General features: G+C 42.1%; 1 protein-coding gene across 1 annotated transcript in view; it reads left to right on the forward strand.

Annotated features, from left to right (window-relative positions):
• Window positions 1-18,819: 18,819 nt before the first annotated feature.
• PDE7B (phosphodiesterase 7B) overlaps window positions 18,820-26,176 on the forward strand; it is an 86,021-nt gene continuing 78,664 nt past the window's right edge. The window contains exon 1 of the mRNA XM_072855917.1: window positions 18,820-19,456. Within this exon, the coding sequence (XP_072712018.1) occupies window positions 19,219-19,456 (238 nt within the window). The 5' untranslated portion in view covers window positions 18,820-19,218. The remainder of the gene's footprint in view (window positions 19,457-26,176) is intronic.

Raw genomic sequence — 26,176 nt, forward strand, 5'->3', positions numbered from 1 at the left:
CATAATCTGCTCCAATTAAAATCCCACACTACTGAAGAAGCATTCCTACACTGTGGTCTCTGAACCAGGAGTCCCCATGAAAGTCATGTAACAAAATCCAAGAGTAGACTGTGAAGCATAGACAAGATCCCCGTTCTCCCTCGTCCTAGGTGCATGTCATAACCATTACACTACAAAGCCATTTCACTCTTGCACACACATACACAACGAACCTTGGACTCTTTTTTGCATAGACAGGCTGTTCCTGCTCAGCACACCTAACGCTGCAGGCAAGGCGTTCTGCTGGGAGCTACAAGCTGTGGAAGAAGCATTCCCCCCAGCAGACAATGAAATTTAATCTGCCCACCCGGTTTTATGGATAACCCATGTAAATGCTAAACTGCTATATAAATTCCATGCACAGTTTTATTGTTATATAAAGAAAAGGCATCTCTTTTTCTCCTGGTCCGATTTTGCAGTCAGCACCACTAGAGCTTGCAATGAGCTGCACCCTGTACCTGGCATGTGCTGAGAACGCCGACTGGAGTGAACACAAGGGGACTCCAGTAGATGAATGCTTCATATCTGGATGCAAATAGGATGGAAAAGCGAAAGCAGCAGTGGCTTCTGAGCTCTGCCCCAATCTGACGTGCTTTTGAGCATGCTCACACTCAGATCTTTCAGACACCAACTAGGTTTTAAGGTTAAAAAGCAAGCAAGCAAAGCAAGAAATTTGCACCAGGCACAGTGTTGAAGCATTTCCAATGTCAAACAAAAGCTAAGTGGGAGTTTTCAGGGTCTTACCCTTGGATTTAAGCACAAAATCCTATTTGGAATTCCTAAATCCTGTTTCAGGAACATTTTTTGGATCTGGTCCTTAAGATCTTGATGACCTATGCCATGTTCTCACACTCAGTAAGAAACAGAGGCTGATAGGTCTCATCTGTAATATCCATGCATAGCAGCTGTAGGCTGCTTCTAATCATCAACATTCTTTAATTATTAATAAAAGTTTTATTAGCCATGAGTCAAAAGCTTCTCTTTTTCTGGCAAAGGGCTGGGAAGATAATTTTTCTTTGTAACAGTAGAAGTTTTTAAAGCAATAACCCAAAATTTAAACCAGATTTAAATATATTAAATGCAAATCCCCAGATAATTAGCACATTATATAGCTAAGTTGCTAAATACATAATATATCAAATAGCTATTTCTATTAAAGAATATCCCAAACAATTCTGTAATGGAATTCATGCCTTGTTTTTCCACTTTATAGAGACAGTTCTTATTCTAACACAGTACAAGATGTTACTGTACAAACTTCATTCATGTTACCTTCTAATCTATTCTTAGGAAGCATTTTAATGATAACACCTGTTGTTCTAATAACAATTTTCAGTCTTTATTGCTTATGGGATCTAAGGCTAATCAGAAGTGTAATGCTTCACTGTGTTTGAGAGTGATTGATCCCAGCATATAAAAGACATTTTTTTCCCAGCACAAGACATTTCTGTCTTTTTACTTTGCAACTACTGGCATTAACAAGAACCTGGAATGAAATCAGTGTAAATCAGAAATATGCACTGAAGATTTCCTATATATATTTGCTGCTTTGTCTCTCACAGGAGAGACTGCCCCTGCATTCCCCAGCTACATTATCACACACTATAAAGGAGGAAGTGCAATGAATGCAGTTGGTTTATTCCCCCCAGGAGTTCCCTCTGGTTGAGTATGTCAAAGTACTCCCAGCCGTCAGTCTGTCAGGTCTGCTCGGATGTTTTGGAAGACAGCGTGCTCTGAATGGGAATGTAACAATAGCAGGCTGATTCTTCAGCAGCCAGCACTGATAACTCTGATAAACAGTCTTCTTGAGGTAAGAAGTGACGCATATCAGAGGTTCCTGCCTTAGACGCCAAGGTTATTTGTCATGTAATTGGATATTGTTGGAGAAAACCATAATTATCCCAGATTTAAAGGCATAAGGCCATCCAGTTGATAATATGTGGTCAAAGATAATAATTCGCTGCTGAATCCACTTTAATCTTCCCTATTCATTTACTTTTAAGAGATGTGACCTAACCAGGTCTTACTTAAACAAAGCTGTGACTTACTGGCTGCATGATTATTGTTAAATTACAGACCTGGTGCTCTTGGAAGTTCATTGCTACGGTAGGGTAAAACTTAGACTCTCCTAATTCAGAAGTCCAGGAAGTTATCGGCTGACAAAAGCAAGGAACGTGTACATCCCCTAGCAGATGTGGAGGTCTAGTTCTAGCTCCAGCCAGCAGAGAGCAGCTGTAGTGAATACCTGCTATTGCCATCAAGTTCTGCCTACACGTTGGCCTATTTCACCCTACAAGTGCAATAAAAATTCCAGCTGACATACAGGTGGGGTCCATCATTACCTGTGCCTGAATTTGCCACTTTCAGCTGACCCTGGGCTGCCCAAATGATGGGAAACCTCACAAGACCTAGGCAGTCTGCTACTCCTGTCCTCACCTACCTCTTGTCCCTGCTTCTGCTCTCTGGCTGCTCAGCCATCCCTCTGCTAAAATTGTGTTAGAACTGGGTCCCAGCAGTCCTAATCATCCCCTTGGAACTGTAGTGGGAGTTTTTATCACATCATCCATTGACTGACCCAGGAGATTCTAGGAAGTAGCTGGTTTGGCCACCCTAGTGTGCTGAGGCAATTAGTCATCTGGTGGGCTATCTCCTGCTTCCAGGAAGTCAAGGACTATCACACCACAACAGGTTTTAGCTCCTGCCCCCAGGGAAACAAACACATGAAAGCTCACAAAGCTGTACCAAACAAAGTAATTCCTCTGGCTCGGGCCAGCTGCAGATCCCAGCAGCCTTCCCCCTCGCGTCTCCTGGCACCAGAAAATTGATATACCTCTTCTCCTTCAATGCTTTGCTCAGTCATGTGATAGGAAGTCAGATTCCCTACCGTGCTTGCTCTCTCTTTCATATGCTAATGCACACTTTTGTGTTTCTCGTTATAAACATCCGCAAACCATCCACATAAGCATTATAAAACCTTCATCGTATACAAATCCTACAAATCTGATACGCTACCTTTAAAGATAGATTTTTGTTTGAACAGCTTCTTGGTTGCTCATTTGCTTTTTCATATTCCTAGCACGGCAACCATACATTACAATACTTTCTTCCCTAAAGGCTGCACAAATAAATGAGGCTTTGGCTTTTCTCCAGATATTTTCCCATTGTTAACAGGAATATCTGTTTTTAGAGCCTTTCCCATTTTTCCGTAAAGGTAGCCTTATCTTCTTGATCCATCAGTAACAGTTCGTTACTGATGTGGAACTCAGGCTCTTTGAGGTAGCCTTTCCTGTAACTACTGTTTCTGTCATTAATTGTCCCCTGAAACTTGGGCTGTCTAAATGGGATTTGATGTAATTCCTTAGGCTTATACAGGGAAAAAAAAATTCTACCGGAGTTCTTTGGAGGTATTTAATTTTGGTGTCTTATCATTATGGAATAGCTGTTAATGTTTGTAAGCTCTTTTCCCATCGTAGGTTACATATGGAAATAGATAATCCTGGCTGAAGCTCTAGATTGTTTTTGGTGAGTGAAGTGGGAAAAAGTTTGTAAGACACTGGTACAGAGCCAAAATATCAAGACTCATATAGATCCTAGGCTTGTTTAGTCATGTTTTATGCACAGATCCAACATATTTTCATGCATATTTTTTCATGCATAGATCCAACATATTAAATAAATTTACAAAAGAAATTATGGAACTTTATAATAAAAAATCTCCTAGTTCTGAAGCCTTTGACTATATTCTCTTACTCCATTAAACTACTGCTTAAGAAGGAGTTTCATCTGGGAAAAGGAAAGAAGGCAGGAGGCCATAAGTAATACAAAGGCATTGGAAGAAGCGGTGAAGAGTACAAATGAGGGATCTCAGCTCCAAGCAAGGAATTTATATTGCACAATACTGAGAGTGGTAAATTATCTTCACAGATAGCACCTAACGTCACCAGGGGAGCAGCGTGCTTTCTCCTTACCTCTTTTGTACCTTTATACATCCACAGTCAGAATGTTTATATCTGAGGCTTCCTGACAGCCAACAGAAAGACACAGGCATTTTGATAGCTCTTTTCAGCTCATAGTATAGCAATGTAAATACCTCACATGAATCAAATGGGCTATTTCTGTTGGTTAACTAGAAGGGACCCGAGGATGACTAGCTCAAGAGCTTCCTCCTCTGTGAGGAGGAATAATAATAAAAGAGGGTAATAAGACTTTGAGAGGGCTCACATGTATGAAGAATCAGACATCCAAGACACTTATCACCTGTCTGCTCAAAACCTTCTGATACCCATCTACTGAGGAGTCATGTTTAAAAACAACCAGTTCTGATTATAGAATAATTGAGGGGATTTTAAAACATTTGATTGCAACTGGTGCCCAATCTTTATTTTTTAAAAATTATGACAGGTAATTTAGCCAGAGGTGTAGAGAGGGAATCGCACATTGCCTGATATTTATGGTTTTAATTCTCAATGTCCCACACGTGCATGTGTGGGAGTGGGTGTGTTTGCCTTGTCTTTCTATGTCTGCACACATACCTACTCGGCATATATGAGCATTAGTGGGAATGGATGTCTTCTAGAAGACATACAATGCTCATTGTGCAGTACTAAGCAAATGCAAGGTACTATATTGTGTATGTAAAAGGCATTTTACATGGTATAATAGAGAAAAAATCACTAAATTGAACATGCTCCATGAAGGCAGATAATATTCCATGACATGGGAGGAATTAGTCCAGCCAAGAAACATGAAACCACGTATTTAAAAAGGAAATTTGGCTCTTTAACGAATGATGATACCTTTTCCTCAGCTATTATATCTTTTCCATCATAACTTAAAACCTCAGGCTATGATTTTATGATACCAATGTGCAACATATTAAAAAGATATCCTTCTTAGTCAGACGATACTTACTCATTAGTTCCTGAAAATCAATTCATTTTGGATGCTTCTAACTGGATTGTCTGGAATCAGGACACCCAAATCAGCAGTCCTCTTAGAAACCTGCCACTTCTAGGTTTTAAAATCTACTGATTCATAATGAAAAGGGATTTAATACATTTAAATGCTTTACAGTGTAGCACAATTGGAGGAGTTTTATGTAAATTCTTAGCAAAATTTAACAATGAAATTAAACGAGTATCTTCTGTAATGTGCAAAACAGCGTATGTGAAAGAAATGCATGGAAATTGCTTACAGATATTCCGAATGACAACTTTCCAAATTCTATTACTGCACATCAGTTCTGCTTGGAAACGAGACACCGTTACTTTCAGATGGGATAGGAAGATCTTCTTCCTACCCAAGGCCACACACAGCTGGAGCAGAAAAATCACACACAGGAATTTCTGCCTCCCTGTCTTATTGTTTCACAGCTCTTCATACAGTTTAGCTCATGCTGAAAAGCATTTAAGTGCTAGCTCCTCTCAGAAATGCACATCCCTTCACTTACAATGCCGAGCAAACTGGCTTGCCTCAACATCAACAGTACTTTTTCGGTATTTAGGTGGGAAGGCAAGGATCTGTTGCAGCTGATTTCAGTGCTGCAGCATGTAGTGCTGGCAACAGGCCAGACAGGGCAATTTCTGAGCACAACTTGCTTCCAAAGCATCTCAGCCTCCACCCGGGCCCACGGCTTTGCCCAATATGGGCCAGGCTGCAAGTGTGGGCTGCGGCTGCTAGCTGTAACTATTCCGTTGATCCATCAGTTGTGGCAGGGCTAAAATAAAAGATGAATTAGGTAAGCACTCTTCCCCATGTTAAATTAAGGGAAATGAGTTGTCCCAAACAACATAGGGGATAAAGTAACTGACGCCTTTGTTACCTGTGGCTATGAAAGATAATTCTTGGAATTCATCCTTATCCCACTTTCTGACCAGAATTGATCCTTATCCCACTCTGACCAAAATGTTGCTTTGGCCACAACACTATTTTAAATTTTCCCTCATAATATATTACAAATAGCATTTATATCCAACCCTTTTCAGTAGTGTTCACACCTCAGCCATGCTGAGCTTACAGCAGAGCTTATAGCTATTACCATATTTTGCAACTGTCCCCTCACCTAATAGCCCAGATATTATTGGCAAGGCAACACAAATAATAAAAGAAAAAAAACATGTTCAAATGTGGATGGACAAAAAAAATATCTTTTAAATACTTCTTCAGAATAAAAGCAACTACAGATGCAAGACACTCTTTGTCAATAGTAAGTGGACTGGACAATAAGATAGCTGGACATACCTAACACCTCTTGAACATTGCAGCTGCTGAGGACTTCAGGGGTGGTTGCAAGTACTCCGTCCCTGCCCACACCTGGCCCAGGGGAAGGCTGCTCACACGTCCTACGAACCGAGACACTCAGGCCTGGAGGTTAGCTGGGGAGACAGCACTTTGCAAGGTCATGCAGGGCTGCCAGTGCTACCTGGCATGACTCATAGGCATTGCAAAGCGATGAACTCCTACTCAACTCCCTGGAAAAACACCACCATTTCTGAACCTGGCTAACAGTGTTACATTTCAACATGTATTTGTTATTTGTACTGTCTTGACAATTGCACTTGAACCCTGAGGGTGACCAGATAGCTACAAATCTCGATAGTCCAGAATAACTATGTTTGAGGCAGATCCTTAAAAAAACATGTATCTAAGAAGAGGTATAAGGCCTCTGTTACTACAGTATGCTAAAGGTTCGTTATTCCTAACATTTATGTTTGCTTTCTTCCTTTGAAGAAAGGTAACGCTATTCCCATATTAGCCATAAGAAAACAGTTACAGCTGTACAATGTGGCAGGTATAAGACACTACCAGCCACTTAGTTCTGGTTTCCTAATCAATCAACATTACTCCGTGCAGCACGGTGCTTTTGCAGTTCACATCCCTGGACTTCTTCCCAGAGAAATCAGGGGGCAAGAGAGAAAGGAGAATTAGGCTCCAGATCTCATCCCAGCCCTGAGTTGCCTCACATCACCAACCCTGGAACCAGGAGGAACTCCTGAGTTTAGGCAGCTTAGATATAGCCAAAGTGATTAAAACTAATTTCTTAGTATCACACAGGCAATGTGATAGATCTGGAGCCTGCTCAGAAAATAAGTACATTGCTTTTTAAGCGTATGTGTAATGTGTGACAGATCTTTTGGATACTCTTGAGCTGACATCTGTAGAGATGTAAGACCATTACAAAAGCACGTCTCATTTTCCTTTATTTTCCCATAAGGATTGTATAAAGGAGAGGGGAAGGGAGAGAATACCATTAATACAGTGAAACCCCATAAATAAGAAAAGATATTGTTAAAACTGCTGAAAACCAGACTGTTTTGGTGATTCTCTTAACTTATGAATATTCATACAGCCACTACCATTGCTGTTTTCTCGGGCTTCAAAGGCTGAATGTGCAAAATCTACATTTTTCAAGCAATACTGCTGATATGTTTAAGCAGGTAACAGGCAAATATCAAAAGCTTTGGTGAGTGCATTTTATTAAAAAAAAATTTGAAATTCAGAATGTTTGTTTCAATTTATCTTAGCATCTTGGAATTCAGACAGAAAACCAAAGATCAGAATTTTCTCATGAGATTCTCCTCCCCTGGAAACAACTGAAGGGTAGCACTTTCCACACCGTTCTCATCCTTCCACTTCTGATCTCAGCAGAAACTGAGGCGCACAGCTGGCTCCAGTATTTATTTATTTAGAAAGCAATGGAACATCTTGAACCTCAAAAGAAAAAGAAGAAAACTTTGGTTGTTTGGATTTCTGCCAAAGATGTGATGAATTCTACTAAACAATTGTTAAACAGCAATTGTTATCATTTAGGGTGTTTGGTCTGTGCCAAATGCTATTCCACTGTGCATTATTGTAATTTAGGGTCCAAGCAGCCTACCCAAATATCAGCAGAAAACTTGGCTGGTTAAATTATCTAGCTGGTTTCCCATGGCTCCTCTTTGAGTCGAAGGGAAGACACAGGCTCTGTGATACGGTGATTCAGAGTAGAAGGCTAATTTGGGTACTTTGAATTGTACCCTTGGTGACTGTCTCATTCTCTATTTAAGTTAGCGTCCAAGTTGGGTATCTAAAGTCAGCGTTGTAAAAGTCTCCTTGTTTCTTACACTGACCTTTGAATGATAATTAGGACCTGTCTGTATAACATCTAGTGAAACAAGACTCCGACCACACAGACATCTGTTACCAAATTGATCTAATCCAAACTGATTTGTACTCCCACATACACACTGAGGTATACTGGCATTTAGTAATAAAGAAAAAAAAAAAAGCAATTAGGAAAGTTATATTTGGCTTTATGCTTCAGGGAAATTATAAAAATAACCTAAAATTGATGTACATGTTAAATAAAGCTTCTATTTGCCTTTAAGATTTAAATATATAATCTACGCAGTCAGTATTTTTCATCTTATCTGGACCAATTATCGCCTGCTTAATAAATGTCTGCTCCTTTCATTATCTTTTTCATAAAATAAAAATAATTAACTGTAGTAAATAGCTACCAATCACTGAATGTATATAGCTCTCTTTTACCATTCATTCCCTCCTCTTTATCTCTCCACAGTTTAACATTGCTTCAACAGGGAAATTTCTGCCAGTTCCTCTTACCACGGCACATCATGTCCCATTGGTCCCAGCCACAGGAAAGGGCATTAATTGCGGAGTTGCTAAGGCTGGGGTTTTTTACCACTGTTGCTTCAAAGATATTTCAGAGTGCTACAGAGATGCTATCAGGTCTTCCTATTTCTTCTGTGCCACACATGAGACACTTGCAAGCCATTGAGCTCTTTACTCAAATGCATCCTCATTCTTGCATGCATTGTCCAGTGCTTGCTCATGCTTCCACACACTGTCAGATAGAAAATGTTCAATAAGATAGCTACAGCAAACTGAATTTTTTTCAGCAGAGTAATTTTGCCTCAAAAAAGGCAGTGTTATAATTTTGTATTTCTGAAAAAATTACTTTTATTAACATTTTTTCAATGAGGAAAAGTTGCTTCTCAGTTCTCATTTTGTTAAGAAAACAACCAGCATTACAGCCTGACCTTTTCTGGTAATTTTCCTTTGCTATTGTTTTGTTAATTTATTTAGACTTTAATATTCTAACATGTTTATTCAAATGTTATTCAAATACCAGGTTAAATGTTATTCAAATATCAGGTTATAGGATCTGGTATTCTAATGCAAAGTTTTGAAGTTATCTCAACAGAATACTCGCTACATCAAAAGGAAAAAAATATTTTCTCAGAAGTAATTTACTGCAAATTTTTAAATTCTGCCTGATGGACATTTGGTTTTAACTTCTGATTTCTAATAAAAACAAAGTCTGACATTTTCATAAAACAAATCCTGCTTCCCCACTTACTACTGTTACCATTGGGTTTATGATGTTAGCAATTGTACTCCGAACTAAGGAACTGTGTTTTTTAAAATAAAATAGTAAGGAACCAGCAGGCAGTCCTAGATGAGCATGCGCTTCTGTTGATGCTGTGACTAGAAAAGGAAGTTTATATTCATGCAAAAATGAGACTTAAGTATTTCCTATTGGACTTGTAAAAGCACATGTGATGGCATAGTTGGAAACCTGAGATTTAGCCGTTAAAAAGCAGCTGATGTAGATGGCAAATGTCAGCAAAGGAGATGCAGTTCTTTTTCCAATTCATTGGCAGAGGAAACTAGTGGTTTAATAGGGTGATAGGCCAACTGATGTTTGATTTTTTTTCCACACGGTCACACAATCTGGTAAAAGTTACATCACTTCCTTGCACGCTAGCCCCGCTAAATTGTTTCCTGTGCCAGTGTTCCAGCTGAAGTTGGAAATACTGGAGGATTTCTTTCCCTTTCTGAAAAGCCAAAGTTAATGGTGGCTGAAAGCACTTTCATCTGGTATTACTTGAACATTGATATTATACTTTAAAAATAACAGCAAAAACTGTGTAATGGGTTTCATTGAAGTGCATAAGAAGTTCCTGATAAAAATAACAGAAACTGTTTTACTTATTTAGTGGATGCATAATATTCCCTTAAAAACAAGCCAGCATTAGCAAGAAGATGGACTAGACCATTATTTAGACTTTGTTTTTAACTCTGATTTTAGGACACAGCAACAAACACTCTGTAACATCTCCACTTTTCAAAGCACTCAAGATCATGACCAGAGCTCTGTGGCAAGTGAATACAGAACTGGGGAGCACAGCTGTCCCTGGCAGTTCAGTGCTCCCTTGAGCACCGAAATTTTCCTTCCTTGGCTAAGAGAGACACACAGCAATCTCCCTCAGTCAGCTTCTCTGAGTGTGATCAGTACTTTGCAGACTTCAAAAAACGGATGACACTTTGCCCAGCCCATGCTCACAGAGAGAAGACTGTGCCTGTCATTCTAAGGATCTGAGTTTGGTTTCTGAATTGAGCATCTTCAGACTGCGCCTGCGGGTGGCAGAAAATGTTTGTGGGAGCAATCACTCTTATGTTTAGCTCTCTCTGTCATCCCACCCAAAGGTAGCTGAAAAGGGGGGGTTTGTTGTTGTTTCTAGAGGAACTCTGTCAGCAGAAGGCAAGCTAAAGAGAGTAACGCAAATGTCTTAACATTGTGAGATTAAGTAACTGGTGATGTCCTGTAATTGACTTGGCATATGATATTGCAGACCTCAGAAAAATAGATCAAGCACAGGCAAATATAGTCCCTGGGCTGGAAAGTATTGAACAGATAGTGAAAGGGAGACAGAAATTTTGTCCTGACTACCCCACCTGAAAACTTCTGAAATCACATTGCTACTGATGGAAAGAGTTGTTTATGGATGTCAATACCAGGACCAAAGCTCACATTTCGATGTGTGGCTAAGGTCTGGGAAAAAATCTGTGTACAGTACAATATTTGCATGACCATCTTATCAAAATAACCTGAATGCTTTCCTCTTTTACTAAGCTTTTGATCAATTAGGGATTTTTTTTTAAATAATCTTACAAGTACCATGTATCTAAATGAATATTGCTATCATAAGAGCTGTGCAGATCCCTGCAAAATGATGTGCGATTGCCTGGATTGAAAAAAAAAATCATAACAGATATCTTAGGAAACATTGGAAAACATTTATGGTTTTACATATGGTCAGGATATCTTGGAAAGCGTACTGCAGCTGGAACTGCGTTACTGAGAGCAGCCTGCCCAAATAAGTCTGAGAGAAACAGCTTTTCCAGAAATCCTCCCCTCCATCTGCAGATCTAGTGGATGCCTTTAACCAGTTATAGATAGCTTTTCCTCCTAGGCTATCTACTCAGAGTTTTTTTCTTTCTGCAGCGTTATCATCAAGACTACATTTCGAGTGGAAGCTGTAGTGAAGAAAAAGAACCGACGTGTTTGCATGATTATCAATGGGGCTCGATAGCATGGTAATAAAATGCCGGCACAGGGGTGACAGCAGAGCTCCAAAGCTGCTGACACTAGTGGAGCTACATTTACACAAATGCATTTGTAAGAAACGCAAAGAGCTTGATTACAGTAAATATGGCCTGATTTTGCAGTCATGAGAAACTAGGTCAGAGGGAGCTTAGTTTATCACTAGGATGTTTGTGCATCATTGTTAGACCTTTCCCACGACTTCCCAGCTGTATCTCCTGTCCATCCCCGCAGCAAACTGCACTCACTGCTGTCATGCAAGATGCAAAGAGGGAAATGAGGCCGTAGCACTTCTGCCAGAGGGCACATAACCTCAGCTTTGGGGTACGCACGTCATCAGAACGCTGATGTGCGGACAGAATAAAGACAGACAAAGTGTGATTACAGCATAAGCATAAATGTAGAAATGGTACTCGAGTACCATAGATATTTCATCTGAAATACACATCTGTATTTGTTCCGCTCTAATTTAGTGGCCCAGGTATTCAACCTGACCAAAGTACCAAGCTTATTTAGTCACTGCTAGTAACAAGTTCCCGATCAGAATGTACATGGCATCGGGCAAAATCCAATTCAGTTGTATTACTTCACTCTTGCATTGCAAATAGGAATATATTTGGGAGAGGCCTGCACAAGGCCTATCCCTAGCCTGTGCCATCTTAATGCTCATTATAGGGTCTAAATGGGATTACACGCAGAGATAAATTCACCATTAGTTATTAAAGTCACTAGACAAAAACTGAAGAATAACAAGGAGTAGATACTCTGCAATATTAATATGTGCAGCTATCAAATATCTAACAAGTTTTAAAAGTTAAGAAATATGTATTAATTGTATTTTAAATAGTGCTTCTTTTCCTAGTCAAATATTATTTCCTGTCCATTTTGAAAGCTAAAAGGAAAAATTAAGTTATCGGATCTTGTGATACCTGATCTACAAGTGAAGGACCCAGCCCTATTATTCCTCTATATGTATAATTATATTTATGTCCCATTTATTCTTACTCTACTATGCTTTCTTTGACAAAAATTTAAACTAGATGTCACTTGATGCAGATTTTTCGGCTACTCACTTCATTTTTATAATTTCAAAAGACAGGAAAAGACAAAATCATAGTTGCAAGTCTTTTCCATATACCCTAAGGGGCAAGGATACCATAGGCTATACAGCCACTAATGCCATCTCATTGAGGTTATAGGTAAAAGAAGAAACATTTCAAATCTGGAGCACCTCTCATCTTTCAAACTGCTGTCATAATATTTAGATACTTATGTCCCAACTGAGAAAATATGTATACACATGCTTGTCTTTAAAGGCAGTAGTAATCCTTTTGAATTCATTGAGACTATCCAGTTACTTAATATTAGTTATGTATTTAAGGGATATGCATCTCTCATCTGGTTGGTCTCTTTTTCTACTCAGTCTTTTTTTACCTATTCACAAAAAGGAATCCTGCAGGATGCTGCAGTTATTCTTGTCATAGGGTTATTACACAAAGGTGATGACTAGCATTTCCACTGCATCATATAATAGGTTATTATTTTCTGCCTACCTGATTTCTACCTACATTTTCAATTAGATGCAGTGTTCTTAACCTCCCACTCCATTACCCTAGTTCATTATTAAGCATCCATTGCAAAACCATTGCAATGATCACTGCGTAACAGCTGCCTTTTGGGACAGCAATGAGTTTTTCTTAAATCTCTTGACTTTACCTTGGCTCAGGTAATTCTCACTTGCATGTAAGAATTAAGGGAGGACATAAACTAATGGAGTCCGTCAGATACCTTGTGCAACACAGTTAAATATAGTGCTGGCAAATCCCTTCTTACTTCTCTTTCAGCTTATCATTATTATTTTCTTCTTATTATGGTTTATTAGGGTGAGATGACTCTATTATCTCTTATCTGTTCTTTCCTTTAAAGCCACATAGAATTTTACCGTGTACTGTGGGAGATTTTAAGCATCAGACTCAGTATGCTGAACTTTTAATTTTCCAAAGCAGGCAATGGAAAAATTACACAACCTCACTGTTTCCAATTAGTTATGGACTTCTGTTTATTCCTTTACCACAAGCATTTTTGCTTAGTTAATAGTAAATTGTTAGTCATAAAAATGTGCTATCTCACATATGCTAAGAATGAACAAGGAATTGGCTCTTTGCCCTCCAGAACTCAAGCAATCCTCACTCCTCCATTTCCAGAATCTTTTTCCAAAGAGCCTGATTGACTGACAACAACAACCAAAAGATAGCTGTGACCCCATAGAACATCGCTGCCTGTCTTCAACATTTCCCAGTAGGTGAGGCTTTCAAGGAGTGACACTGTGTGCAGCTCAGGCAATAGCAAATAGTGCATCCTACCATTCCCTTAGAAATTCATTTCACTACTCTTGACAGTGAGATGGTAGCAGATAAAAAAATCTCCTACTGTGTACCTTGAGTATGCATCAAAAAAATGTTAGTAAATTGTTGAGAATTCATAGTAAAAATATTAAAATAATGTCAGAGTTGGGAAAAAAGTTCTGAGATAGAGTTTATAGAATTTAGTATGTCCAGTCTAGAGCAAAGACATAGTAACTATCCCCAAATAAGTACAAAATTATTCATATTTAATAAAGTAATGGCAATGATAGAGATAACTAAGAGTAATTGTACTTATTAGTAAGAATAAAAATAATAATAATAATAGACATCTGGAATGACACAAGGGGTAAAGAATAAGAAAATTATACTAAGATTTTTAAAGCAATGAAAGAAACCTTCCAGGAGGTCGTTAGAAAAATTCTTGCAAGCTCTGCATTAACTCTGTCTGCTTATGTTTCTTCTGTTGGATTCTCTAAGTCTCTTAGGCACTCTGTTCCCTTGTCCCTTCTAAGAGTTACTCACTCACATTCTTGTTTTCTCTATTGCTCCTTTTGGGCTGCCCTGCAAATGTGCAGCACCTTTTTTTTTTTTACTTTATGTGTAAGGACTATGCCCCAGCATTCGCAATCTTCTCTTTCATCTTAAACTCACATCACACCCCTGAAGCCTTCTAAAACTTGATCCCAGTGATGGTGTCGTCACTTGGTTCTGACCCTAGGCAATGGCCTAGCCTATTGTCTCTGCACGACTCCGCGACCCCTAGGACACAGGCAAAGGCATACTTTTCATAAGTGACTACCGATTTAAGATGATTCCGCTAATAAGTGCCATCTAAAGACGCGTGTTTTACACTTTCTAAAAATCAGTATCTGATAGTCTTTGAAACTGGGCTCTACATTTGGAGTTCTTAATGTTTGCTAATCACTTAAAAAATTTGGTAGTCTTTTTCCAATTTTTTTTTTAATAGCGTGCTCTATAAATAGACAATATCAAATCTTTTCAGGTGTCTGTCAGTGTGCTCTCAGTAAGTTGTGGCACAATGCAGTGGTGTGGTTAGCTGAAAGAATAGACAAAGTTTCCAAGAGTAATGAATCTGCCGCTCTACTAATTTATGAGCCATTTTTTCAAATGTCAGCTATCAGATAGAAGTGAGCGGAATAATAGAATATAACTTCTCCTTTACAATGTTCTGTTAATACAGAAAGGCAAAGACGCCTGTACTCTAAGGAAGCTGTCAGCAAAGTTGCAGGCTGGAGGTCCCAGTATCACTTACAGTACTGGCAAGCAGGAGGTCATTGCTGGGGACTGAAGCTTGGGGAGGGAAGCAAAAGGAAAAGGCTCGGGGGGTGGAGGGGGAGAATCAAGGATCTTTCTTCACCATTCTTTTTTTACAGCTTTTGTGTGTCTGGACTGATTTGTTGTGGGAGAGCTGCTGGAGACAGTGTATTTGGCACAGGACAGGGTAGCTCAAAGCCAAAAGGATGGTGCTATTGCCAGTTTAAACCATGGCCTTTCTTTTTTTTCCTCTTTCCCCCTCCCTCCTTTTTCTTTGAAGGAAGGAAAAGAAAAAAGGGGAAGAAAGGGACTTGCAATGAAAACCAGAGCATTGGGTTAACGACGGCCCTGCAGGCTTCAGTAGGCTGGAAAGATACACGAGGCACTTCCTCTACCATCTGGCATGCAATTCTGCTGCTGCTGCTCTTAGTACATAACTTTGGAGTGAATAAGCAAACAAGTAAAACTTTTTAAGAGACACCAATTATGAAACACCAGCTATCAATCTGTCAGCTTACTCCCTTCCCTTTTCTCCCACCACAGTATTCTTTCCTCAAGTCTTTTCCAGTTCTCGTGTCTACCTGTGAAAATAGGCATTGCCTTGTCAGGTTTTCAGATCTGACTCCGTTCGCCTTTTCGTTGGCATTGCTTCTCAGGATGAACAAGGGCCAGAGCGAACACATTTATATTTCTCTTGTAATCATTTAAGCTGCTTTGACTCAGAGTCGGAGAGAAATGCAGTTAGTAGCAATCAAGCCATCCACCTCTGTTGAAAGATTTCCTTCAACTCTGGCTGGAAGTGAGAATGCAAAAGAGAAGCTTTAGGTGAGCCGAGCTTGCTCAAGGACTGTTTAAAATGCAGTCACAAGTGGCTGGGTACACTGCTGTGTAGGAGTATGTTATGTTTTAATTCTGATGGCTTTTCTCAAGCACAATGAAAAGCATTACGTTGAGGTCACATCTTCAAGTTGGGTAAATCATCACAGCACAACTGAAGTCAGAGAGACAGAGAACTTGCAAAAATCTGAGCATTTTGTCTCTTAAAGGTCTCCGAGAGTGATGCTACAGCTGACTTTTTATGCTGAAAATCTCATAATCAAATACATATCTTCCAGGCTTTCCTGTGAGTAGCTCCTACCTGGCTTCATCCTTATAACAAAAAAGACAAAAGGAAAGTCAATCAGTAATAGCAAAATCTTGGGTGAATTAAGGGTAAGTAATCACTGAATTGTAGTACAACTGTGAAGCACAAGTTTAGTAAGCATAAGATGTATTAATTTACAGACATACCCATTAATGCCAGGCAACATTTTTTACACAATTTGTTTTTTTCATTCGCAACTGCTGATCCTTAAACTGGCCAGAAAGCAGGAAAAAAAAAGAATCTCCAGGCTATCTAGAGCAGTTGCTTTCATTTGACACTAATTTTCCCAGAAAAAATACATACTGTCTGTTAGGTTTATTACATAGCTTCTTGAAACACTAAAACTGTAACAACAACAGATCACAGCTGCAGTTTGTTTTCTGACTGGCCTCCTGCTTCGCACCTGTAGAACTGTAAGTGAAAACAAATACAACAATTAATGCTCTGAGTCTGACTGCCTGATCCTATCCACAGGGCAGGTATGTATCCAAGTGACCCAACTACAGTTGGCACAAAACTTTTCACAGTTGTAAGGATATAAAAGGGTAGCGTAGCTTTTGAAAACTCAGAAGATTGCTATTGCTGCTATCAAAAGGTTTGGTGGCTAAGATCTGTTAAGCACTTTAATATTCAGATATTCCTCTAAAAATTGGGCCGGGCATCTGGGAATACATTCTCTTCCAAGATATCTGGTACTTTTTGCATCCAGTGAAGCTGGCAGTGCCACAAGGATAGCCTTTCTCTCACACCACTGGCACTTCTGCTCTTTGCCCCAGCGGGGAGCAGGAAGTGCAGAGGTAAACAAAGAGGAAAAACAATAACTGGGAAAAAAAAGTTACTGCAACTCCTTGTAGCTCAAAACCAAAATGAAGTAGTTGGGGTGTAAGGTTTAACTAGCCCAGTAGGCAAGTCTTCGTCTTCTAAGTCTTTCGGACTTCAGTTGCCTAGTTCATCCCTCCCTAACAGGAACAACATTGCTTTAAAAAGTAATTGCACAACACGCACTAATATGAAAAACCTAAAATATCACAAGAAGGCATATAACCTTAAAAACAATAAAATTTGCCTTTTCACGAAATTATAGCCATACATTGTACGAACGTGTTAATGCTTGTGGTACTGTACTGCACACCATCTATTTGTTTTCTTTGTTCTTAACTCCTTTGTTCCAAGCGTCAGGATATCCTGATGCTAAGGACTCTGCAAAATAACAGTACAACAACAATTGTATAATACTTTGGAAGCACTTCACGATTTTCAAGACAGAGCCACCTGAAAGTGTAGTATGCTAATAGCATGGCACTACAGCCTGCAGTCAAAATAGGGCTAGGCTTTGACAAGCATTAGAGTCATCAGTTTGAGGTGGGAACATTAAGATAAGTGTGGCAGAGGATCCTAGAACAGAGGAAAGAGCACGTTGCCCCTGCTGATGTTGGCACGAGGAGGAAAGGCTTGTGCACCCTGTTTTCTACATGTAAGGGTGTTTGTTAACTTCCACTCCACTCTCTTGGCTCCTCTTCCTCCATGAAGGAAGATCCTGCTGGTTTGCCAGTTTAGTTTTCCATCTGGAGAAAAGGCAGAACATTGTGTGTAACCTGGAGAAGACAAATGTATTAACTATGCGTGCTAAGTAAAAAATATTATAATGCCCACTAAAATCCTATTTAATAAGTCTCCTGCAATTTTACTGAAAACTACGTGCAGGTGCAAGAGCCCACCCTCCACTCCTCTGCTGTACACTCTGTAAACTACCGGCTAAGGGACAGAGCAGTACCAACAGCAGGCGAAAAGGGATATATCGTCTAAAGGCAAAACAAAAGCTCTGAAAAACGCAAGGCCCCTCCCGGCCAGGGATCCCAGGGAAGGGAGGGGTGCTGCTGCGGTGCCTGGCCAAAGGCAGCGAAGCAGCTCAGGGAAGCGCTGGCTGGGCCCTGGGCGCTGCTGAAGGCTGCAGAGCCCCGGCACGCCACCTCATTTCTGCCTGAGACAGAGCGCTCGCCCGGGCGGCTTTGCCTTGTTTTTAAAGATTAGCGGTGAATAATTGTCTTCTCGTTGGAGTCTGGGAGTGATCGCTGCCACCAGGCAGTGTCCTAACGTGAACCCATTCAGGTGGAGCTTTGCAGCCAAAGCGAGGAGGACGCAGGGCAGACCCCGCGCCCTCCCCCAAGCCCCAATCTCGGCAACTCGTTCCTCTCCGCCGCGTCAAGCGCCGGCACCTTCGCTGCCCTGCGCCACGCTCGCTGCGGGTACTTTCCCTCGGGTTGGCGTCCGAAAGCGGAGCAGGCGGGGGCACCGCACGCCGCCAGCGGACCCGCGCCCCGCTCCCGGCCCTCGCAGCGAGCGGCGGGACGTGAATCACCGCCTTCCCGCCCGGCCGAAGGGCAGCCGAGCTTACTGCCGGGTTTGACTAAGAGGCCGAAAGCCCCACCGGCTCTGTAGCCAGCCCGGCGAGGGCGAGAGAGAGGCGGGGGGGTGGGGGCTCCCCCATGGCATCACGGCGCGGATAAAGTCAAACCGCCTCCTCCCTGCCCTCCTCCTCAGTGCACAGAGGGGCGGGGGGGTGACTCTGCCCGCCCAGCCCCGCTGCCCCCGACTGCCGCTGCCGGGCTTCGCCAGCCCCCGCGCCGCGCCGCCGCCGCCGGCAGCAGCGGCCCGAGCCCCCGCCCCCGCCCCCGGGGCTCGGCGCTGCGCCGCGCCGGCATGAGCGCCGGCTCCGCGCCTGCCCGCCAGCCGCTTCGCCCCGGCTGCCGGCGCCTGGCGGCGGGCTGAGGGCGCGCAGAGGGCGGGCGGCCGGCGAGCGTGGCGGCCGGAGCCCGGCGCTCCTTCCTTCCGCGCCCGCAGCGCGGGGCCGGGGCCGGGGCCGGGGCCGGGCGGCGGCGGGGCGCGCCCCCTGCGCGGGGCAGCGGCGGTGGGCGGCCGGGCGCCCCCGCCCCGCTCTGGATGCCCATCGCGGCTGCTCGGGCCGGGGGGTGGCTGCGGCTCCCCGGCGGGGGGCGCGGGCCAGGATGCCGGTGCTGGAGCGCTTCTTCCCCGCGGCAGAGCCGGGCAGGCGGAGGAGGACGGGGGAAGAGCCGATGCCCTTTCCCATGGGCAGCCTGCCCGGTTATCAGCAGGGGACCCTGGCCTGGGACTTGCCCGAGATGATCAAGATGGTAAAGCTCGTCTGGAAATCCAAGGGGGAGCTCCGCGGGGCGAAGCACAGAGGGGTTTTGGAGAGCGAGGATGCCCTGGGCGGTTCGGCAGGTAGGTTTCCCCTGCCCCGCTGCTCGGGGCAGCCGGGGGGCAAAGGCGGCTGGGGCCGGGGGTGGCGGGGAGCCGCGGCCGGAGCCGGCTCGTCCCGTCGTGGGGCAGAGCCGCTGGGGCCGGGGCTGCTGCTGCCGCCGGAGCGGGGGGGTTTGGAAGTTGCGGGGCCGGGGAGCGCTGCCCGACGGGCGTCCGGGTTTAAAAACGTGCTTTTGGCAGCTCTCGCCCTCTCCCCCCGCGGACACACACACACACACACACACACACGCATCGCGGAGTTTGTGCCGGATCTGGAAGTCAGGTCCATTTGCTGATGGCGCTCTCCCGGGCAATCTGTTGCGTGCTTTGATAAGCGGGGTGATAAAAGCTCAGCTGAAAACTAGAGCAAGTAGGTCCGCGGCTTTGAGGCTGACCTCAGCCAGGGTAGCTGGGCTTGGTGCCGGCGCGGGGGACCCTCTCCCCGGCCCGCACGGACCTCCGCAGCGGCGGCCCCGCGGTCAAGGTGACGGGGGCGGCGATGCGGGGCCTGGGCGGCGGCCGCGGGGCGGCCCGGGGCCGCCGGGCAGCTCGGCCGCTGCAGGAGCGGGGGGGCTGCGCCCCCTCAGCGCCAAGGGCTTCCCCGGTTGTTTTCGCTGTGGCTGTCTCAGCGCATGGCCTCTCCTCTTACGCCGCCAAACTTCAGCCTCCTCGTGGAGCGTGCTTGGCTCATTTCACATGATCTTCCCGTGCTTCCCATCTGCAAAGCGGCGCGACGCCCTACGACTTGGTGGTTGTTAGCCACCAGTATGAAAAGCTTCAGACCCGTTCTTGGAGTAACACTGCCCCATCCCACTACTTTCTCTTTCAACGTGGTATATTACTGGCTAAAGAGCACATGCTTTTTTATTAACTAAGTCTTGCATGTCAGTTTTTTCCTAACTCACTAACAGTCATGGAGCCGTATGGCACCATATCAAATGCTTTACTGAAGTCCAGGTTAGACTTCTTGCATTTTCCTTATGTAGAATTGAGTTATCATGTTAGCATGGTGGTACTTATTTCTGATTAGTTGATCCTGCGTCTTATCCCATGCTCCACGTGGCTTACAGTTCAAAACCTCTTGCCTTCTGTTGGAGGCAACCTCTTGCCTCCTTCAAAACCTCTTGACTTCTGTTGAAGTCAGACGCATAGGCCTACAATTGTCTCAGTATCAGTTGATAATTTTTTTATTCTCCTGTCATCGTACTACTGTGACTTAATAGGCTTACTGAAACTGTGTGGCTTGTTCCTTCAGAACTCTGGATTATCTCATCTCTGCAGCCATGGTCCCTAAACTCTTCTGGTGCATTCAGTCTTCCGAGATTATGCCTTCATCTTCCTTTGCTGTACCCTCCAACGAGACCTATAATTTACAGTATTTTGTACCAGAATAATTTAATTTCTTATGTAGCATAACCTCATTGCAGGTATTTCAAAGTGCACGTGTGTGTATGTGTTCTCTGTGTGTGTGACGCTATGTATATAAACTTGGACAGTAAGCAAGTATCTGTGTATCACTTTTGGATGCCCACCAAGGTTGGCTGGTTGGTCATTGTATGTCCATTATTTCAGATACTTGCAGTTAAACTAAGAAATGCATGGTCACTTCTGTTTCGAAAAAGGGAAGAGAAGTTCTCAGGCTCCGAGGAAAATGTGTGGCCTGCCACCCCACTCTTTGGGAGTCACTTCAGTTTAAAAGAATAATAAGTAAGAGTGTTGTGGCTAAAGAAAGGGGAGGTCAAATTGCTCTTTAAGACTTGGAGCAAATCAGCTGGGAATGTACCATAGCCAAGCAGGGAGATTGAGGTTTGTGTGGTGAATGATGAGTGTTCAGAGATGGACCCTAATCAAACAGAACTTAAGAAATGCTGCATTGGTTACACCTCAGGTATGAGTAATAGTGTTTTTTCAGTATGCTTGTGTTATATCTGGTGAAATTAGTTTCATTAGGTAACAAATTAGATTCGCCTTCAGATTCCTGGAGGCAACTAAAAATGTGCATGAATGTACAGAGACAGATTAGTCCACTAGCAGGATATGAGTAACTTGCATTTACTCAAGTGGCTATTACTCGTATCCTGTGAAGGGACAGTCCTCTTCATGGTGCCAGATCCTATTTCATAAGCTCAGTTGACTTGCACCAGTACAAATCAGAGCAGAAGATGACTCTAACTCTCAACACTTTAAATACGAATCATCAGACAGTTTGAGTGAACCAGACCTGGCTTGCTGGTTTTTCCTCCTCAGCAACAGTCATCCTAGTAGTTTTCCCTCTTGTGGTTTCATTTTAGTCACTTGAAGTACATTGGAATAAGTGGGAAAACCAGTAAATGCTGAAATCTAGTATACTTAAATAAGTGCAAAATCAAAGAATGCAGAAATGGGAAGAAAACGTAATCGTTTGGAAGGATCAGTAGTACAAGGTACTCAGCTTCATGTTTGTATGGTGTTTTGTACGTATTTGGCTCCTTTAAAAAAAAAACCCTATATAACTTACATCTTACAAAAAGGCAGTACTTCAATAGGAAATCTGGTTTTCTTCAAGTGAAGCTAAAGCACATAACTTCTGCTCAAGGTACTGCTAGCTAGGCAAATAAAGGTTGATTGTTCAGTAGCAGAATTCACAGCACTTTCCACATCAAGGGCTTTTTCATTTAAATTTGTAAGTGTTCATCTGATAACTCGTGTTCTGTTGTCACATCCTCATGAAACTACTTTGCTTACAGTAGAAGAGGAGGAAATAGATATGGATTCTGGAAGGAAACTGTCAGGATTTCTGCCTTGCTTGATCATGTTAATAGAGATTTAGCTAAGCAAATTCCCTTGTCCTAGCCTGAGTGATTGGACTCGGCTTTGGGCTGGCTTTCTAGAAAGGAACAACCCTGTTAACCATAGGTAGTGAGGGGGAAGGAGAGCTATATCTGATATCAGTTCTGTGGATGGCAATGTCATCGGGACCCATATAGCCGTAATTCATACCACATTCCTCTTTCCTGGGGTGGGAGTAGAGAGCTGCTACAGAGCAAAGCTGTCTATGTGTCCTGGGCTCTCAAATAAAATAACTGTATCTGGGTCTTTCATCTTCTTGTTCAGTTGTGAGAATAAGCTACTCAATCTCCCCGCAAAAAAGTGTCTGCAATACATTATGCGGCATATAGTTGGGATCAACGAAGAACCCAGATCTTATAGAGGCTGCCTGCCCGGCATTTGTAGGGATTTTGTTTTCCTTCCAAAGCAGTAAAATTCACATCCTGAGCCCTCTCTTATTGCTGCACTGCTTTTTAAAGTTACTATCAGTTAAGACTGTGGACCTTTCTCCTGCTCCTGGCCTGCTGTTGCTTAGTAACTCTTTTTCCCTGTTTCAATCCCTGACCAAATCAGCACAAAACTGTGGTTTGGTGAAGACTCTCTCCAGCTGTTCCAGAAGCCATTTCACATACTCAAACTGGTCATGTGTTAGTAAAAAAGTGTAATAATAGAACATAATTAATTTGAAAAGCATTGGGTGGGAAATGGGTATAATTCAGTGTCATTCCTTACAGTGTTTCAAATAGATTATTTGCAAGCCAACTCTTTTTACTTGAATAAAACAACAGCATGTGTTGATATTATTACAATTGAATTATTCAAATAATTCTTAACAGAAACCATGTTGATCTCTAAGAGGAAACTGTGTTCTGTTTATGACCCTCACTTTCTTATCACCCTCTCCTAGAGTTCAGCAGCATCTTTGCAGATTAAACAAACCTGATCGGGGAACGGGTATAGGTCTGCCTCCAACAGTCTTCCTTATGAGCATTAGCAACCTCTTAAATTTACAGTAATCATCCCAGATAACTCCAGTGAGACTTTCTGACCTGTTTGAGTCTTGCACATGTGCAGACACGCAAGACTTTCAGAGAAGGTGCGGTGGTACTTAGAATTATCAAGGTCCTTTGAGACGCTGATCTCTGTGGGTTTTTTGAAATAACTCTGAATGTTTTTTTCCACCTATCTCTTTCTGTCTGTAGATGTTTTCTCAGAAATGTAGGTTCTGATTCATGCATGCATCACGCTCATTGTTAACTGATGAGTCCCTTTGCCATGAGGAGGAAAACCAAGTAGTACCACACATCACTCCTATTACAGTTTGCTGCTGGGAAAGTTTCCCCCAATTACTGGTGTGTCCGTTTACTTCTCCTCTTCAGTCAACTATCTCCTTTCCAACTCAGTAATTTATTCAAACTTCTTGCAATCATCCAAACTGACCTTGCTCTTTCAAACCTTACCACTGCCTGCTGAGCAATCTTGTGATATGCCTGTTAGAGAGTTCAGAGGTAAATCATCCGTGTGCTTCTTCAGTGGCTGCTTGAAGGTCTTCCCTAAAGTTATTCACAAGACCTCCCAAAGACTCAATTCTTCCATGATAGCCAAGGAAACATGCCTTCTACTTAATTTTTCTTTTGCAATGAACAACTTTTATCATGCTGTGCAGTAGCTTTGCTGCACATGTTAAAATAAACTTCATGCTTCCCCTTCCCATCATTCCTTGTAGAATCACAGAATGATTTGGGTCAAAAGGGACCTTTAAACATAATCTAGTCCAACCCCCCTGCCATAGGCAGGGACATCTTTCACTAGATCAGGTTGCTCAAAGCCCCATCCAGCCTAACCTTGAACACTTCCAATGATGGGGCATCCACAACTTCTCTGGGCAACCTGTTCCAGTGTGTACTTGCTGAATCATATTTAATTGTGACATCTTGAAACTCATGTATGCTTTTGTAGTCCCACTGCAATAATTAATAATCAGAAAATGCTTAAAATCTGAATCTGTGAATTACTGAGAACCAAATGGGAGTTTGACTAACAGCTTAGAAAGCTCATCATTTTGTGTGGTTGATGTTGAGTATGTAGGTGCCACAGATGTAGGTCCCAGCAATAAATAAAACACAGGAGCTATCAAATGGCATTGTCTTAGCATCTGGCCAGTCTCTTGTGTTATTCCTTCAGTTGAAAACAGCTCCCTTTGTGTCCTACTGAGAGATGCACAGCAGGCAGAAGGGCAGCTTGCTATATCTTTCTGAAGTTAGGTTTTCTTTTCTTTTAAGGTTTATGTTGAGACTTCTTAAATCCATTACCCGTACTATGGACAAAGAATGTGAATTTGGTAGAATCAAGGCCACCTGTGGCAACCTTGATTGCTCTCTGCCTGTTGTGTTGAAACTCCAGCCCCTGAGAACAGGAAATATGCTCTTCTATATTCTTGTGAAGAGCTGGTTAAATCAGTGGAACTGTGTGTGATGGTCTCATTAAGAACAGTGAAATTAGATTGTATGCAGTACCACTTCTGTAGTGTGTGTACGTAGACCAAGTGATAAAAGACTTAGAATTCAGACCACATCTGTAGGTAGTGCTGCTCAAACATAACTCTCCAGTTTACTGGCTGAACACAGGTTAGTAATGCATGTGATTTGGAGTTATTTTTTTCTGAAATACTTTACTAATTACAGAATTGGCTTCAAAGATCCAAAAAATTATTTTGAGACATTAAATCATGGTCACTGTTCGCATTCTGGTCCCTTTTTAGCACCTAACTCTTTAGAAGTATTTTAAAAATGTAGTTTTTAAATACTTTAGAAGTATTTTAGATACTTTAGAAGTATTTTAAAAATGTAGAATGAGAAGTTGAACCGATATTAAAAGTCCTTGGTTTTGAACATGTCAAAATCAGCTGATGTGTTTGTCAGCGAAACTCTCTGTTTATTCTGGGGGTGAAAATTTTCACTCAACTCTACCTTTAAGTATTTAACAACTCTCTCTTACTTCATTCTGATGTAAATTTTCTGTTGTGGATTTGTTAGGGTTTTGGGATATTTGGAAATAAGAGGTAGACCAGGGATAAACATTAGAGAATAAATTATCTGAAAATCTCAACAATTTCTAAATGGTCTTTCGGTTCAGCCTTGCTGGCACATTTTTTGTTTGCTTTATTGTGAATGTTGGAAAACAAAATTTGTTTGCAGAAATACTTGGAGAAGCTCTTCCAGCAGCTGTTCAACTACGTACAGCCACAACAGAAAGAAAAAGATTACAATATGGAGTTAAGACTGCAGGATAAAGTTAGGAGATAAAATGTAATTGCCCAGGTTGGGTGTTGGCCAGCATGCAGAAGGTAATGCTGCTGGTGTGCTAGAAAAGTGACAGAGGTTTTATTGATATGTCAACTCAGAGGCAAATCAGCAGTCTTCTGAAAACTAAACACAAATAGAGCAAATTCCAGTGAGTTGTAAAATGGTGGTGAGATCTGTTGCTTTCAGTGAAGCTCCTCTAAATATCAGAAGCCAAAGATGTGGCTTTATATATAAAAATAGTGTTTCTAAAGGAAAAGCCACTGCACTGTAATACAAACGGGCTTTTTGATGTTTTTTTTTTTTGTATGCTTGTTTGTTTCATTAAGGTTAAAGCTGATAGTTTTCTTTTATCTTTGGTAAATTGACTCTCAAGTGCTTTATACTCTGTGAAGAATTAAACTGATAAACGGCGACCAATAGAAAGCAGTAGTGATATTAGCCATGCCTGCCTAGTGGTGATAATTTTCTGTATTGCTTAAATGTTGTGAGAGAAATGTTTAAAAAGAGCTGTGGGAGGCTTGATACTGCATCTAACTTCCAGTGCTTCTCAAGTAGGAGTAGAGCATTGTAAGCAACGTGTTTGCTATTT

The sequence above is a fragment of the Ciconia boyciana genome, chromosome 3, assembly GCF_034638445.1.
Source record: "Ciconia boyciana chromosome 3, ASM3463844v1, whole genome shotgun sequence".
Taxonomy (NCBI): domain Eukaryota; kingdom Metazoa; phylum Chordata; class Aves; order Ciconiiformes; family Ciconiidae; genus Ciconia; species Ciconia boyciana.